At 39.7% G+C, this 15591-nt stretch overlaps 2 protein-coding genes across 2 annotated transcripts; one reads left to right on the forward strand and one right to left on the reverse strand.

Moving 5' to 3' along the window:
• The first annotated feature begins 1962 nt into the window (after positions 1-1962).
• Positions 1963-3804, forward strand: LOC311492605 (kallikrein-8-like). Its single transcript, XM_084550927.1, has 5 exons — positions 1963-2013; positions 2143-2305; positions 2482-2759; positions 2842-2981; positions 3065-3804. The coding sequence occupies exons 1-5, from the start codon at positions 1977-1979 to the stop codon at positions 3212-3214; spliced, it is 768 nt and encodes a 255-aa protein (XP_084407053.1). The 5' UTR covers positions 1963-1976; the 3' UTR covers positions 3215-3804.
• Positions 3805-5342: 1538 nt separating this feature from the next.
• Positions 5343-15573, reverse strand: naa35 (N-alpha-acetyltransferase 35, NatC auxiliary subunit). The gene is made up of 23 exons (XM_084550926.1): positions 15438-15573; positions 13966-14094; positions 13827-13860; positions 13463-13577; positions 13228-13302; positions 12671-12838; positions 12423-12489; positions 12292-12335; positions 12129-12179; positions 11493-11576; positions 10460-10574; positions 9921-10099; positions 8921-8980; positions 8652-8758; positions 7876-7942; positions 7694-7792; positions 7303-7481; positions 7076-7212; positions 6733-6800; positions 6515-6655; positions 6292-6414; positions 5926-6006; positions 5343-5748 (listed from the first exon to the last, which is right to left on the reverse strand). Exons 2-23 carry the CDS (start codon positions 14084-14086, stop codon positions 5689-5691), a joined length of 2175 nt encoding a protein of 724 aa, XP_084407052.1. The 5' UTR covers positions 14087-14094; positions 15438-15573; the 3' UTR covers positions 5343-5688.
• Positions 15574-15591: the final 18 nt, after the last annotated feature.

A 15591-nucleotide genomic window follows, 5' to 3' on the forward strand; every position in this document is an offset into this window, starting at 1 on the left:
CAAAAAAGTCTACCTTTCTTCTTTTTCTTCTTCGTCTTTTTGCGGTAAGAACTTGTGATAACAACATTTCAGTCCCTTGTCAAACTACTTTTCTCTATTGAACTTATGCTGTTTTTCTTTTCTTTTTTTTTTTTTTTTTTATCTGTTCGTGTACCTTTTGTCTCAGAGTAACCACACAAATACTGAACAGCAGTGCGAGTGAAGGATCGATGCTCTGTGACAACGAATACAGAAGGAGAAACTTTGTTCATATGCAAAACATATCAGCATCTATCAGTCCTACAGCAGCACTCCTGAACGACTGGACACAAACCCTTTTGTCTGCCTCTTTGTCCCGCCCATCCTTTTGCATAGGGAATATGTTGCTTATCATAATTTTTTTTTTTTAATGTAATTTTATTGCTTTTAGATATTGTCATTTCATTGTCTGACTCCGCAAAACTTGTACCACGATTATGTTCACCTGGAGAGAAAAGGTTTTATGATTTTTATAAAATGCTTAACCTTTGCTTTCTTGGCAATAATCCGCAAGAGTTTGTATTTTTATTTGATTCTAATTTGCTGAACAAATTTGTGAAAGATTTAAATAATCATAACCTTTATGGGCAACAGAGAATAAAATGTTTTTATTACTACTGTCAAGGAATGGCTTCATGTGGGATTAATTGATTGCTTGCTAATGATAACTTTATTTGTGATAAATCTTAAAAAATAAAAAAACTGACTTGGTCTTACAATGGTATAACCTCCCCAGGACACTATAAACAGTGCATAAGATTAATAGTGATAGCATTTGCTATAAGCACACTTTGGTTTCACTTAAACTCCAATTAAATTGTTCCAGTTAAATGTTCTTTGTAAGATTTAAAAGTCATCTTATGATTGAGAAAAGATCTCACAGGTTAATCTGAAGTGGGGTTGTACGAGGTACTTATCCATAGATGGTTTGAAGAGAACAGTATAGTGGCTTTAAAGTCCTTATTAAGTCAAATTAAAGTAGGAATATTTTAAATACACACTTAAACAAATTTTTTTTTAGGTGGTTGGTTGGTCCACAGGAGTTCATTGTTTGGCTTCAGTGCCGGTACTCTTGTCTGCTTCTCCCAGTGGAGCGTGATGATCATAATCTACTGTAGGTAAAACACTGTCTACTGGATAAGGCCCTCATGAAACTCATCCTCAGCGTAATCCTACCATCCCACGTTTTACACCCCTCGACGATTCAGTTGAACAAAATTTCAGATATGCAAATAAGAAACGATTTGTAGTCAAATGAGAAACCCCTAAGCATAATCGCATTTGTATGAATGTCTCCACAAGTTCATGTTGAAAAATACATCAGGATATTCCAACAATGAATTCTGAAGAGAAAGAGGGAATATTGTATTTAAAAGTTTGACCTACCACACATTTATTAACTTTTTTTTTTCCACTGCACATTAAACTGAAGGTCTTGCATTAAAGCGCCAGTGTAAGTTACTCAGTAGACTGAATAAAACACAAATCATCTTGCAATTAGTAAAAGGACTCCAGACCAACTGGTAATGTGAAGCAATGATACTGAACATAGAGTTCAAAAGGATTTTCTTGAACAAGTAAAAGTTCAAATTTAAATCTAAGTAAAGTTTAAATAGTAAAATAATAAATCAAAAGTAATTCTAAAAGATATGAATCCCCCACACACACTCCTAGACTTCATCCAGTGTACCAGTGCACACAGTATTTTCATACACTCCTTGGATCCTCCCCAGTGCTCTCCTTGTCCCACCCTCACAGTTCACTTGACTGCCATAACAGGTATGTGACATGGGATGATAGAAGAGGTGGGGGAGGGTGCTGAGGGCAACCTGTAGCTTTCTAGCACATTTCCATAGAGACCAGACAATAAACACCCCTCCCCAAAACCTGACATCGACTATAAAAAAGCTGAAGCATCCGACAGTCACCACCTGAAGTGATCCACACAGAGAGGGACCATGATGAAGCTTTGCCTGTTTGTCTTGCTGCTTGCTGGTGAGTTGTTCTTTATCGTTTTATTGCTTTCAGATTTTAAATCGCAAGACTTTTTTTGTTCTGTTTCACATGTGCTCAGTTGATATCGTTGGCATGCCGTCTCGCCTGCTCCTTCTTCCAACATAACAGGTGCAGCATCTGGGGAAATCGAGAAGAGGGTTCTTGGGAGTAAGAGCTGTGACATGGACAGACGGTATCACGTCCAGATAGAGACTGTTCTGGGGAAAAAGCAGTGCGGAGGCGCTCTGATTAACACCCGCTGGTTCATCACAGCTTCACACTGTGCCAACCAGTAAGAAACCACAAGCTTCCCTCATCATCACACAGCTTCACATGTGTTTCACTTGTGTGTGTTTTTACACACATGTGGCAAACTTAATATTAAAGATCAACTGGTTTGTTGGTCATCTGGTTATTTCTCTTATTACATTGTATGTTTAAAATGTCCTTTCATTCTTTTTTCTGCAGGCGCATCAAGATCAAACTTGACACAAGCCAAATGTCACTTTTTAATAAAGCCTGGTCTTTCCTGAAAGGATCGACCAAAAATGAGCAAGAAATTCCGGTTCAGCAGCAGTTCCCCTACAAAGATGAAGAGGGGAATGAGCATGACATTATGCTTGTGAAACTGACCACGGATGCATCTGGTAAACTTCCCACCATCGGCCTTCCTCCTGCTGAATGTACTAGACCAGAGATGAACACTGAGGTCGAGGTTGGAGGCTACGGAGCCAAGAGCGCCAAAGGTGAGAAACACTCAGGAAGTCTGTTCGTTTTCTTTTTTTATGAAAACAGAGCTTTTGTTGACTCTTTGTTCTAAATCCCCAGAACTAAAAGCCTCTTCAAAGGTGAGGTGTGCCAATACTGTCATCAGTGAATGTGGTGAGAATGATAAACCTAGTAAACAGTACCACAGCGATGAAACTACAACCATGTGTGCCAATAAACCTGGCGTGGAGGTCTGCTTTGTAAGCGAACCATTTCTTTTTCTCTTTTTTAAAATAGCTTCCAAAAAGGCAAAACAATCTCACCTCCGATCTCTGTCTTCCAGGGTGATTCGGGTTCGGCCGTGGAGCACGAGGGTCTCCTATATGGTATTGTTGTGAGCGACCCCGCTGATAAGTGTGCAAACCCCATCGTGATGCTGGATATCTGCCACTACAGGAAGTGGATTGATGAAACCATGAAAAAACATTCATGAGTAAACCACATGGGTCGTAAATAGTCTCTTATCTTTTCGTTCATAACCATAACCACCTACTAAAGGTTAGCGCCGTTTTGCTTTATTCTAGAATAAAGTTGTAAAGACAAGAGAGAAGGCGATGCCACATAGAGTGTAGACAGCTTGGTACTCTACAAGAGTACCCATATTAACGAGGCAAACAAATTACTTTAAAGTGCATTAATCACCACTTGTTTTATCAAAGTCTTTTAAAAAAATATGACTGTAAACTATATTTAAATTGTCTGTATTGAGTTTTTTCATGAATTAAAATAAATACGGCCGCTCACGAGTTCCTGTGTTATCTCTTCTGTTATCTGTTATCTCTCTATGAAGTCTAATTTCCATAGCAGTTTGGCTTTCAAATTCACTTTTACCATGTAAGGCACATCACAGAACCAAAGCATCACAGAACAAAAGCACAAAGCTCCACGGAGAGAGATACAGAACAAAGAAGTTAATCTAGCCATGCTACTGCTACTGTCCACTCACTTCTTCTCTCTACGCTTTCACGGTGGTTGGACGAAGTATTCAGATTATCAGCTTGATAAAACTACCTGTACAGGATTGAAGACGTACTCCGTTCAAATGTATGAAGGTACTGTTTTACACTGATACATTTGCTAATGATTAATTCATTTTAAGTAAATTTTGAATCTTCTAAATTGGCCGTAGGTGTGCACGTGAGTGTGAATGGTTGTCTGTCTCTCTGTGTTAGCCCTCTGCTAACACAGCCCCTGACAGCTGGGATAGGCTCCACCAGACCCCGCAGGAACAAGCGGTTACAGAAGATGAATGAATGAATGAAATTTGAAGCTGCAGGTTACATATCTGTTTTCAGTGTCCCTTTAATCTTTGACTTTTGGTGAAATATTGGACCATTTGAACATTTCAATTAAAAGCATGTGAGGAGTTTTGTAGAGAAAAAAAAAATGTTATTTGTTGGACTGACAGAAGCCAAAAGGTTCTTTAACCTTTAAAAAAGTTGTTGTTCTTAATCTTAAATAAATGAGGAAAGCACATTTTGTCCTATAAAACACACTAGAATGCAAGTATAAAATAAGATAAAGTTAACTACTCAAGTATAGTACCTCTAAACTGTTCTAGTAAATGTACTTACTTTCCACCCCTGCTAATCTGACTTGTTTATAATCTTAGCCTCAAATCCAACTCTGTACAAGTTTTTTTTTTCCTATTTTTGGCCATTTTATGCCTTTATTTGATAGATGCTTTAGAGAGAGAGAGACAGAGAGAGAGAAAGAGAGGAAACCCGTGCCACAGCAGTGACGAGCCTCACTTCATAGGGCACCTGCTCAACCAGGTGACATTGATATGGCAAGAAATCCAGATGTCTAAGAACACGTGAATGTGTTATCATAAATTTTCCTCACTATATTCATATTTAAAAGCTGGAACCCACAGTTCTTTTTGTTTCATTCTGCAGTTTTGCATTTTGTAAGGCACATTTAATTGTCTTAAGTCACTAGTAACATGAAGGAAATAAAGGACTGGAGCTGCTAGCGTTGAACGAGTCAGCTGGGTGCAGTCAGTTCCCTGCCATATAAAGTATCTGTACCACCAGGCTACTATTTGCTGTGTAATATACAGTATAACAGACCTTTGAAATGCTTGCTGCATGCACTTCATAGATATATCATCTGCCCATCTCCTTTATTGTAAATTATGTTATAGTTCCTTTTTATAGTCTACTCGCATTTAACGAACAAATCCATCTGTATGTTTATAGTACTTCAATCATTATGTATATCCTGCTCATTCACTTGTACATATGGTTTTGATCTGTAAATATTGTCCATATGCTGTAAAAAACAACCTGTACCATACTACTTATATACCATACGATTTATGCCACGTGCACTTACTGCCTATTGCACTTCTGGTTAGATGCTAAACTGCACTTCGTTGCTCTGTACCTGTACACGCATAATGACAATAAAGTTGAATCTAATCTACTCTATATACACCTAAACCTTAACATTGTGAGTGTTGTTCTCTGCAAATGATCTTGCATGCGATCCACTTCTAGTACTAGTGTCACATTTCTGCCTCCCATTTCAGATAAACACGCAGACAAAGAGGGAGTTTTCATATGTTTTACTGATATGCACTCATTTTCATTTTATCATTCTTTTCTAGCCTCCACAACACTTTCATCTGCTGATTCGTCGCACAAAAGCACCTTGGCTTTTCTCTGACACACACACACACACACACACCAAAAAACAAATATACACAGACACACACACTCAAACGTTCACAGCTGCAGATGTGGATATTGTTACATATTTAGGTCCAGTTGTCAATTCTCTGGTCTTGTTTCGGATGTTACAGTCCTCGTTCAGGTAAAAAAAAGGTGTATCAGACAGTCTTTTACACAACGTTACACTTGCACACATATTCAGATGTCTTCCATCCTCTGGTGCAGAGGAGAATCAAATAATCTTGACCACAGGGAAGTACTTGTGAGCTGAGAAGTCAAACTCTGGGAGCACCTGTGGATGCAGAATATGCAGTTTTAGTACAACAGTTTTCATAATGTGAAACAGCTTTTAAAAGAGATACCATGTTATATTTTTTCCTTTACTCGTAGCTATATGAATACACTTGGATTAACTGTACACAAAAGCAAATAAAAAGTAATAATGCAATCAATGTGTGTATTGCGTTACCTTGGTCTCCTTCTTGTGTCCTCCAGCCAGGAGCTTCATAACTACAATGTTGGGTTTGGCCACCTTCAGTATACGGTTCACCTGTGAACAATAATTAATAACTGGTTATTGGTAGTGAAAAATAATGTAAAAGGTGCAGCACAGAAATATGAAGTGAATAATGTAGCCCGAAGCTAATTTGTTACACTGCTGCCACCTAGTGGAAGAATCTGTCATTAAACATGAAGATGTTAAAACTAAATGTTTCAGATCTATAATAAAAACTTTTGATTTAGACTTTTAAATGATCTTTGTAAAACATAGTATTGCAAGTAAATTTGTAGTCAAGAATATGACATCTGCAAATAAAAATTGAATTCCCCTGACCTCAGGATCTGGGCTGGGCACATTTTCTAGGATGAGCTTGGCCTGCTGAAAGTGTTTACTGGCAGCCATGTAGAGGTCGGCAGAGCCTGGTGCCGGATTGTACTTCTTGAGGTCAGACATCTCCTGAACGGACAAGAAGGGGAACGGTGTGTCAGAGAGGACATAAAATCACAAAAACAATGGGGCCGACAACACGGAGGACACCCACAGACGCTGACGGTACCTTGAACTGTATGTAGTGCACAGGTGGGGGAGTCACCACACTGTTGAAGGGGGCGAAGCGATGCTCGTAGCGAACCTGCTCGCTGTCCAGTTCAAACTGAGGCTTACGCACCTTCCCATCCATATCCAAAGCCACCATAGTCTAAGTAGAGAACGAGGGTTGTTAAGAGATCTCAGTGTGTCAGGATGTGTGAAGACGTGTTATTAACTCTCTCCTACCTTGTACATTCCAGCACACATATTCTGGTATGCTTGACTCATGGTAATCTCCTTGCTGAGAGGGCGAACTGCAAAGGAATCCCAAAGAAAGTTGTTAAGACCATGACACACCAAAACTCAAAAAACTACAGGCAACAAATGATGATTGTGGTGTCACCTAACATCAACAGTGACTCGACTAAAAAGTTGCACCCTGCAAAGACAGCAGCCCACAGCCACTTGGCACATAGAGTACATGTACGTCCTGTGTCTGCCTGAAAGGAATGAGAGTATTTCTGTGCAGACTTGGGTTCTCATAGTGTGGCCATCCACTTCAGACAAGAACAATGCAAAAAAAGTCCACCTTTCTTCTTCTTCTTCGTCTTTTTGCTGCTGCGTCCTTTCAGCTGCTCCTCCAGAATCCGCTCTTCTGCCATCTGAGAGGAGTCGGCTCTGCTTAGAGTGGACATCAGCCACGCGTAAAGGAATTCTGACAGGTACCTACAAAAACATATCCATTTAGAGAGAGTTAACATAGCGTGCCTTAATTGTGAGCAGCAGTTCCCGGGCGATAAGCACACGTCCTCTTACCAGTAGATGTAATAGTATTCATGCATGCTGTAAAGCTCCAGTTCAAAGCCACTGAGCAGGTACTGGATCATGATCCTCAGGTTGTGGTAGAGGATCCAGGTGCCGAGACAAGCTAGATGCTGCCGCTGAGGCTCGAGTTTCATGAGCAAGCTATGCAGCGCTGCATCCACCTTCTCTGCCTGCAGAGCACAAAAGAGCAGGTCAGAACACAACAGCATGATAAGAGAAAACCACACCAGTGGTAAAGTAATATGGGTCTATTAATGCGTAACTATATCTTTTCAATCAGAATCTCCACCTAACTTGTGGCACAAATTGCAAAAACTGTGGTGAGGTGTTTAAACACCATTTTAAAAAAAAAAGAGACACAGATGAATCAACTTCAGCTCACCTCATCCTGCAGTGTGGCAAACTCCTCAAGAATGTGTCCCAGCTTGTCTCTCTGTCGAGCTCGATTGTGTCCGTGGATCTGGATGAGGCTGCAGAAAGGCTGTGGAGAGAATTGGTACGGTACGGTAATTCTGCATGTGAACCTTACATTTCTGAAGACTCTGAAGAGTACAAGTGACATACCCTGGAGCAGTGCGTAACAAAGGAGTCAATGTAGTCCTTCGCCTGGTGGTTGTTGAACAGACAACACCTGGAGAGTGAAACACACACACACACAATAAGCTCAAGTGGCTGCAGGTGCACAGGTGCACAGTTAATCAATATGAGTGAATGATTACGCTGTGAGGGATGCTCAGTGCAGAGATCACAGGGATCGATGCATCATTAATAACGACTTCAGTTCGACCAATAAATGTCTGTAAACCTCGTCTTTGACAGAACAGTGTGTCGCTGAACTTGTAAAAGCTGATTAAGTAATATTAGTCCTTAGAAAACAAGGCGATGGTGTGATAAATATTAACAAACTTTACTAGAATCATTAATCAACAGTGGCTACAGGTTAATCTTGCAGTAGAACTGTGGTGAGGAATTCATGGGTTTCATCAGGTCCCTTTCCACAGGTGTTTTAATCAAGCACCATGCAGTCTACATTCATAATCTAGGTGCTTGATTTTAAACACCTGTGGAAAGGGACCTGGTGAAACCCATGAATTATTGTCCACGTCCTCTTTACAAGCTTCATTCCAGTGGTGCCAGTGATTAACCAACAACTCTGTGCCTGAGTTTAAACTTTAACCCAGATAACACGAGTTTAAACACATCCTAAAACCCTACATTGCAGCTAACTCAGTGAAAGATAAGCCAACAAGCTCACTCAAGATAAAACTATTCAGATAATCAATAATAATGATGAGAGTAATCCTGCTTTAATCTTAAATAAAAACTGATGGTAGACTTACTTGTAAGAGAGAACAGGTGGGCTCACAAAGTACCTCAGAGCATCTTTAATCATGTCCTGCATCAGGTGAGTGCCGAACACTTTCTTATTATCTATCAGGAACGTTGTCTGAATTTATAGAGAACAATCTGATTAGCTTGCATATCTTTATAACCATGCAAAAACTTAAAATGTTTATAAATTGATCCATGTGTATAACATACATAAAGCAGAGCTACTGTGTAGGGTAAATAACAGTGACTTTTTTCAAATATAACTTAAGTAATCTACCTGGAGAAGAGATCTGGAGAGCACACACGGAGACTGTTCACTGAATTCACAGAAGAAATCCTGGTAAAAATAAATAAATAAATAATAATATCATAGTCAACATTAGACATTCTTATTATTCATAGCAACCAGGGAATTATGCACATGTATGTTGGCTGTCGTTACCACACCAATTTACCATTTAGCATTTTCATATTTGCTATTTTCTTAGCACATGTACTGCATATACACCAATCAGGTATAACATTATGACCACCTTCCTAATATTGTGTAGGTCTCCCTTGTGCGTCCAAAACAGTTATGACTCATTAGAGAATGGACATGGGCCTTCTGAGGGTGTCCTGTGGTGTCTGGCAACAGAGTGTTGTTAGTGGGGGTCTTTGGGTCCTGTGGGTTGAGGGGAGGGGCCTCTGTGGTTCAGGCTTGTCCCGCTGCATCCCACAGATACTTGATCAGTTTGAGATCTAGTGAATTTGGAGGCCAGGTCAACACCTTGTGCTGTTTTTCCTGTTTTTTGACTTGTTCCTAAACCATTTTTGCATGTGTGTCTGTGTCAGGCTGCATCCTGCTGGGGTGCCTAGTCTGGTCTAGATGGGTGGTACATATCTAAGTAACATCCATATGAATGCCAGGTCCGAAGTTTCCCAGCAGAACATTGAATTGTCACAAGATGATCAACGTTACTTACTTTTCCTGTCAGTGGTTTTAATGTTGTGGCTGATCGGTGTATACAGATTACTATATTTTCTTATGGTCTTCTTATTCTGATGCTGCTGTGTCAACGTGAATTTCTCCTACAGAGGATCAATAACTATCCATCTTATTTTATCTTATCACATGTATTTAAGGGGTGACAGAACATTTATTCTGCTCTTCCCTCTGATCTCTTAAATACATATAAACAATACCAACATACCATCCACTGGGATGGAGGGTATGAACATAAAGAAAATGCTTAGTTTGCTGATTCACAAAATACATGATGAGTTAATGAGCTTACCAGGATGCCATGGAGGTTGGTGGTGTTGATCACGTCACAAACGGTCTTGATGCGTTCTATGAGCTTGCTGAAGTAGGCCACCATGTCCTCCCTCTTAATGATCTTAGCGTAGCGAGGAAAGGTAGGCGGCAGCAGTCTCTGGTTGACGAGGGGCTCAAAGCCCATCATGATGGGGTGGTCTGCGGCACACACAGGAAAACAAAAACACAGATGTAAACACAGGCCACATTTTTAAATTATAGAAGTGGAGCAAGATGAAAATGAACTTTGTGTGTGGACATTTGTGGAAGCAGGAGAAGGTATGCCTTGTGTAACTCTCTCGGTTGCCATGATATCTCGTTTCCTGGATGACTGGAGAACAAGAATGTGCTAAGCTACACAACTTCATGCATGTGTGATACCTTTCATGTTTAGGTACCCTAACTATTTTAGGAACTTCCTCGTAAGCATATAGTCCTTGACAGCTGTTGCCTTGTAAACTCATGCCAAGAGAAACTATGTGACTTGACGGCTTTAAAGCCTATGTGTGTATGTGTTACCTCCTTTGGTGGTGTCATTCTGTGACTGGATGCCATGCTGAATACTGGAATGAATGGCCGATAACAGATCTGCTGCCTGAACCACAAGCTTCTGGGCCTCGCCCACAGAGCTGGTCTGATGAAGATAAAATCACAAGACAACATTTATTTTCTGTAACCGACTGTCCTAGAGCCTATCCCAGCTTTGACATTGGGCGAGAGGCGGGATACACCCTGGACAGGTCACCAGTCTATCGCAGGGCCAACAAAGAGAGACAGACAACCATTCACACTCACACCTACGGCCAATTTAGAATCACCAACTAACCCACGCAGACACAGGGAGAACATGCAAACTCCACGCAGAAAGGCCCCATTGAGCCGATGGATTCAAACCCAGAACCTTCTTGCTGTGAGGCATCAGTGCTAACCACCACACCTTAAGTCCTCCTACTTGGCATCAGTGAGCAATGAATACTATACACTTACTCGTCAGTTAATTAGGTACACCAGTGAAAACCAATGCATTTTTATATAACAGTCCTGCACCAACATTTGTTTAAAATAACTGAATGAGCTGTTGATTCAACTGTGTTTTCATTATATAGGACTATTGAACTGTACTTTTATTTATTTTTTTAAAACCTCAATTTAGTCAGTGTGCTGCGCTAAATAACACTTATTTAATTCAATCCAGTTTAACAGCACTACAAACCACATCCTCAAAAGGGATCATACAGTTGAATTACCACCTTTATGATGTTATTTTTATCATAAACTGAATATTATAACAGTCATGAAGCAGGCATTTAGAGACTGATATATTAGAATGCATTTGTTTTCACTAGTGTACCTAATGTTTTGGCTACCGAGTGCATATACATGCGATACAAGTGATTTAGTAACATATACACAACAGTGTACATAATTTCCATACTACTACATAACAATGTGTTGTAAACCACATATTAAATGTTAACATACTTATTATATAAAGCAGTTAAGTAGGCCTCATTAACACAGAGACTGTCTGATGTCGTGTGTTTGTATGTACCTCTTTCTTGGTAAAGGCGATCAGTGCCGTCAGTAGAAGGCGTGTGAACTTGATTCTGTTGAAAAGTGCCAGGCACTGCTGATGCTGGGCAAATAAAGCGTGGGAGATTGTTGCAGAGCTATTAATACACATATTTCTAGTCTCAGAAAAGCTTCACAAGCAACAGAACATTTTATTTTAGCTCTGGCAAACTCAGAAAAGTCCATTTTTGGGTCCGATTTTTCCCCCTTTCCTTTATTATGATAGCCATATTGAAACAGCTGAAGCCTTTCAAAAGGTCATTTGAGTCCCACACTCTGACAGACAAGAGATGGTAAAGAAGCTATAACAGGCAGAGACTAAGAAAAGGAATTCAAGGTTTAGTTTGTGAACCGAATGAACCGAAAGGACATTATGCTTAAGGAATAAAGAACAATGAGACAATCTGAGTTACTACATGTAGTCCTAGTTAGGTTTAGTCTGAAACTGCAACCATGCACATCATAAACAACTGGTCTTTAGCTTTACGAGTAAAAACACAAACATCTTTAATGCTTTTTCCTGTTTTTTTTTTTCAGGCCCTTGAGATAATGTGTATTGTTTTTGATGCTAGATAAATAAAATGGAATAGAACTGAACTGATTGGATCTCACTTACCTCCAGCTCAACCTCCGGATTTCGCTGTTCACCCTGTCGACTGCGTGTGCTCTAAGAAAGTAGAAGATAACCAAGAAACCATGTTTGTCAGAATAACATTTAGAACAGCGGTATTTTATTGAAACAGAAATTAATATGATCACATCGGGTCAAGAGCAAATACCTTAACTTTCCTCTGTAACTCATCCTCCACGTCTTTCAGCATACCTAATAGGATGAACACATGAGAGACATAACAGTTATCTTTTCTACAGCATTTGTGTCGTCGCAGGCTTCACAAACTATTACTCGTACCTGTCACCCGCAAGTCTGTGACATTATTGGCCATCTTGAAGCCATAGGTCATGGCCTGGAAATCCTCCTACAAGAAAATATGAGGTCACGTAATTCATGTGAGGAAGAAGAGAATAAAAACCACCAAAACTGGTCAAAACCGAAAAATTCACCTACACCTTTTTACTTAACCATCCAGGGTTTGAATAAAGCGCGGTTGAATTAAAAAGCACAGTTACCTCACAGAAAGACTACAGAAAGCTGCTCACCTCCTCAAACACAGCTGCCTTGTTGACTTTCTCTCGGGCAATGTCACACACCTTCAGCATGCCGAGAGCGAAGGATTTGAGGGCTGGTTCTTCAATCAGGTCGGGGTTATGGACGTATAGGCAGGTGAATACAGTTTGGGCTAAGGAGTGACCCTCCAGCCATGTTATCTACACATACGTACAAAAAACACATGCAAACATTCACACATTTGTATAGGGTTTCTTGCAAAAGAAAACACTTTGGTGTACAGTACAAACTGGCTTTCTGAAGTTTTGAGAACTAAAGAGAACTAAAACAGATAAAAAGTATGAGAGCAATGTAAAACAGCATGTCTGTGTTTTGTCATACCTTACATTTATAAATGGCGTCTGCAATACACTTTTTCCAAATGCAATGACAATTCAGAAACTCTTAGATAAGCAGCAATTATTTGAGCAGTGGTCTGAAATAACATATTAACTCTAGTCTCACTACAGGGAGTGAAAGCTACTTAAAATTAATTATGCCTTCAGATTTCTGCCAAGTAAAAAAAAAAACAAACAAAAAAAAAACTCACCAAGCAGCAGAAACATGTGTCTATGATCCCAATGAGTTCAGGTAGACTAAGGTCTTTCACCTTGATAGCACCTTCCTGGAGTGAACACAAGAGAGCTAATTTAACTTAGAACCAGGTGGATAACGACTTAAGACAAAGCAAACAAGTTTGTAAAGTTAAATTTAGGAAACGTGGCTTTCCGTTTAAACTGCTGATAATTCACTTTTTTCATTACATGACCATGAGAGATCAGTACCTTAATAGCTTGTTCAAAATTGAGCACTTTTCTGTTGACCTGGTTTCCAATCATTCCCGCATCCATCTTCGGATCCATCATCTCTATAGCTGACATGGCCTCAAACAAGCCAAACCTGCACCACAACAGTAATATTAGTGACTGTTTGAGTACGTATGGATGTTGAATTCTGGTAATGATATTCATCAACTGATCTAATAGCTAATGTATTCATGAATCATATGTTTCACTGAACTCTGATTCTGGTAAATTAAATCTGCAAGCTGACTCCAACCATCTAAGTAAGGAGGAAAATGTTATTTGTAGTTTGAGTGAACTGATCCTTTAAAGTTTGATTCTGCAAAAAGCACCTTGTCTTACTCACAGTTTGTCATGAAGCAACTCTCCAAGGTTCAGCTCTGGATAAATAAAGGATGAGGAAGGGGAAAGGAGGAACATGTTAGTCCCTTTTATAACTGCACACATACTGTATGACACACACACACACAGTCACCAGCCTTTACCTTTGCAGGCACCCTTAAATTCATGCGTAATATCAACCCAGTTGGCATTGTTCTTCATCTTTTCTGGGATGCCCAGCCCCCAGCCAGTATCATCATCATCTACTGCTGACTTCATCACCATGGTGACTACTACAGGCAAACAAAGAGAACCAGAGAAAGAGTTTAATTATTACAAAACATTAATCATTAAAAAGAAGTAAGTCATGCTGGGTTTAATGAGGCCTTTTTGCCTTAGTGAGCACAAAGCATATCATACCACCATACCAGGATAACAGTATAAACAACAGCAAAACCTCAAAACAATTACACCTATCTAAAAAAGTAGCCACTGATTATGATATTATTTAAAAGCCGTATTTTACACTTTAAACATACCATATGTCTTTGTTCAATAATATCATAGAAACCTGAGAGCTGAGGCAACAAAGACCCTCTGGTCTCGAAGCCTTTTTCAGAGAAGAATACACATTCACCCAGGCATTTCCTACATTGCTTCACATTCTCCACTAGACATTTTAAAGGCTGGTTGGCAAACACCCAAATGCACGCTCAAACTTTAACATGCAGCGTAACTGGCACAGAAAGGACAAATGTTTATCCAGATCTCTGAATGTAGCCACGGATGTTACGAGCGTAACGTTCTGTGCTCAGTCATAAATTTAGCCTCTTGTTTTCCTGCAAAAGTAATAATTTACATTGATAACGTGTCACACCACAAGTTTCTTTGAAACTTTTACATATTTTTATTTAAACAAAGCCCCAGCTTGTGGACATCTGAAAAGGGCAGTCCATCATGCTCTGTGTGCTGACTTGAGACAAGTTACAGCCTAAAAAGGAGTCAATAGCACTCATGAGTGCACTGGAAACTCCACCAAGAACATTTCACTCTAACAGCTAAGGGTGAGTCCTTAAAAAGACACGATTTTTATATGTCTAAATCATGTTTCTTTAACTTGTTTATGTAGATGTAATAGTGAGGTAATTTTTACACCACGGGCATTGAGGCAAAAACAGCAGCCAGCGATACAGTATATGTGTGAGTATTAGCTTGTCAACAGCAATTTTACCCCAAAAACATGCCAGTAAAATAATAATTAGCTAAAGAAGGCATCCAATTGAGAGAAAAGCAAGAAGTTGAACATGTCTGTGTGCCTATTTTGCATTTTTAGCAACCCTGACAGCCTCGTAAAACGTGAATACCGTTTAACAAATGTGTACCGTTTAATAAACGTACAAAATCACTTAAAGAGGTCACAAGTGAGCAAGATATTATAAACGTGAGCTGACGTTAGCTAGCTATCACCGACGTCAAATTAGCTAGCATGTAATACCGTGTACAAACAAGCTAATGTTGCATACAGTGTGTTTCCTGCGAATTATGGACATTTTAACAGGTTATTAAATTTAATTCGGTATAAAACCACGTGTACTATCATTCTAAAGTCACGTATTCGTTGTAAACCAGCACCTACCTTAGTATTTTGTATCAACCATGTAGCTAATGAAAACCCCTTAGAAAACTGTACTGACTGGCGCATGCATTGTACGTCACAAGCCACGGTCAGCCTGTGAAATGTAGTTCTCTTGTGCCGCAGCGGAGCTCCAGCCCACATTGAAGATGCTTAG

The sequence above is a fragment of the Chelon labrosus genome (assembly GCF_963514085.1).
Source record: "Chelon labrosus genome assembly, chromosome: 9".
Lineage (NCBI taxonomy): Eukaryota > Metazoa > Chordata > Actinopteri > Mugiliformes > Mugilidae > Chelon > Chelon labrosus.

What these genes read in the sequence shown, in the direction of transcription:
- naa35 (XM_084550926.1), bottom strand. Translation starts at nt 14,086, where the DNA reads ATGGTGATGAAGTCAGCAGTAGATGATGATGATACTGGCTGGGGGCTG. An exon ending in CCACCTGTTCTCTCTTACAA is followed by an intron (nt 7,943 to 8,651) that starts GTAAGTCTACCA and finishes TTCACTCTCCAG; the next exon opens with GTGTTGTCTGTTCAACAACC. An exon ending in TGCCCAGCCCAGATCCTGAG is followed by an intron (nt 6,007 to 6,291) that starts GTCAGGGGAATT and finishes TATTGTTCACAG; the next exon opens with GTGAACCGTATACTGAAGGT.
- LOC311492605 (XM_084550927.1), top strand. Translation starts at nt 1,977, where the DNA reads ATGATGAAGCTTTGCCTGTTTGTCTTGCTGCTTGCTG. An exon ending in GTTTGTCTTGCTGCTTGCTG is followed by an intron (nt 2,014 to 2,142) that starts GTGAGTTGTTCT and finishes CCAACATAACAG; the next exon opens with GTGCAGCATCTGGGGAAATC. An exon ending in CGGAGCCAAGAGCGCCAAAG is followed by an intron (nt 2,760 to 2,841) that starts GTGAGAAACACT and finishes CTAAATCCCCAG; the next exon opens with AACTAAAAGCCTCTTCAAAG.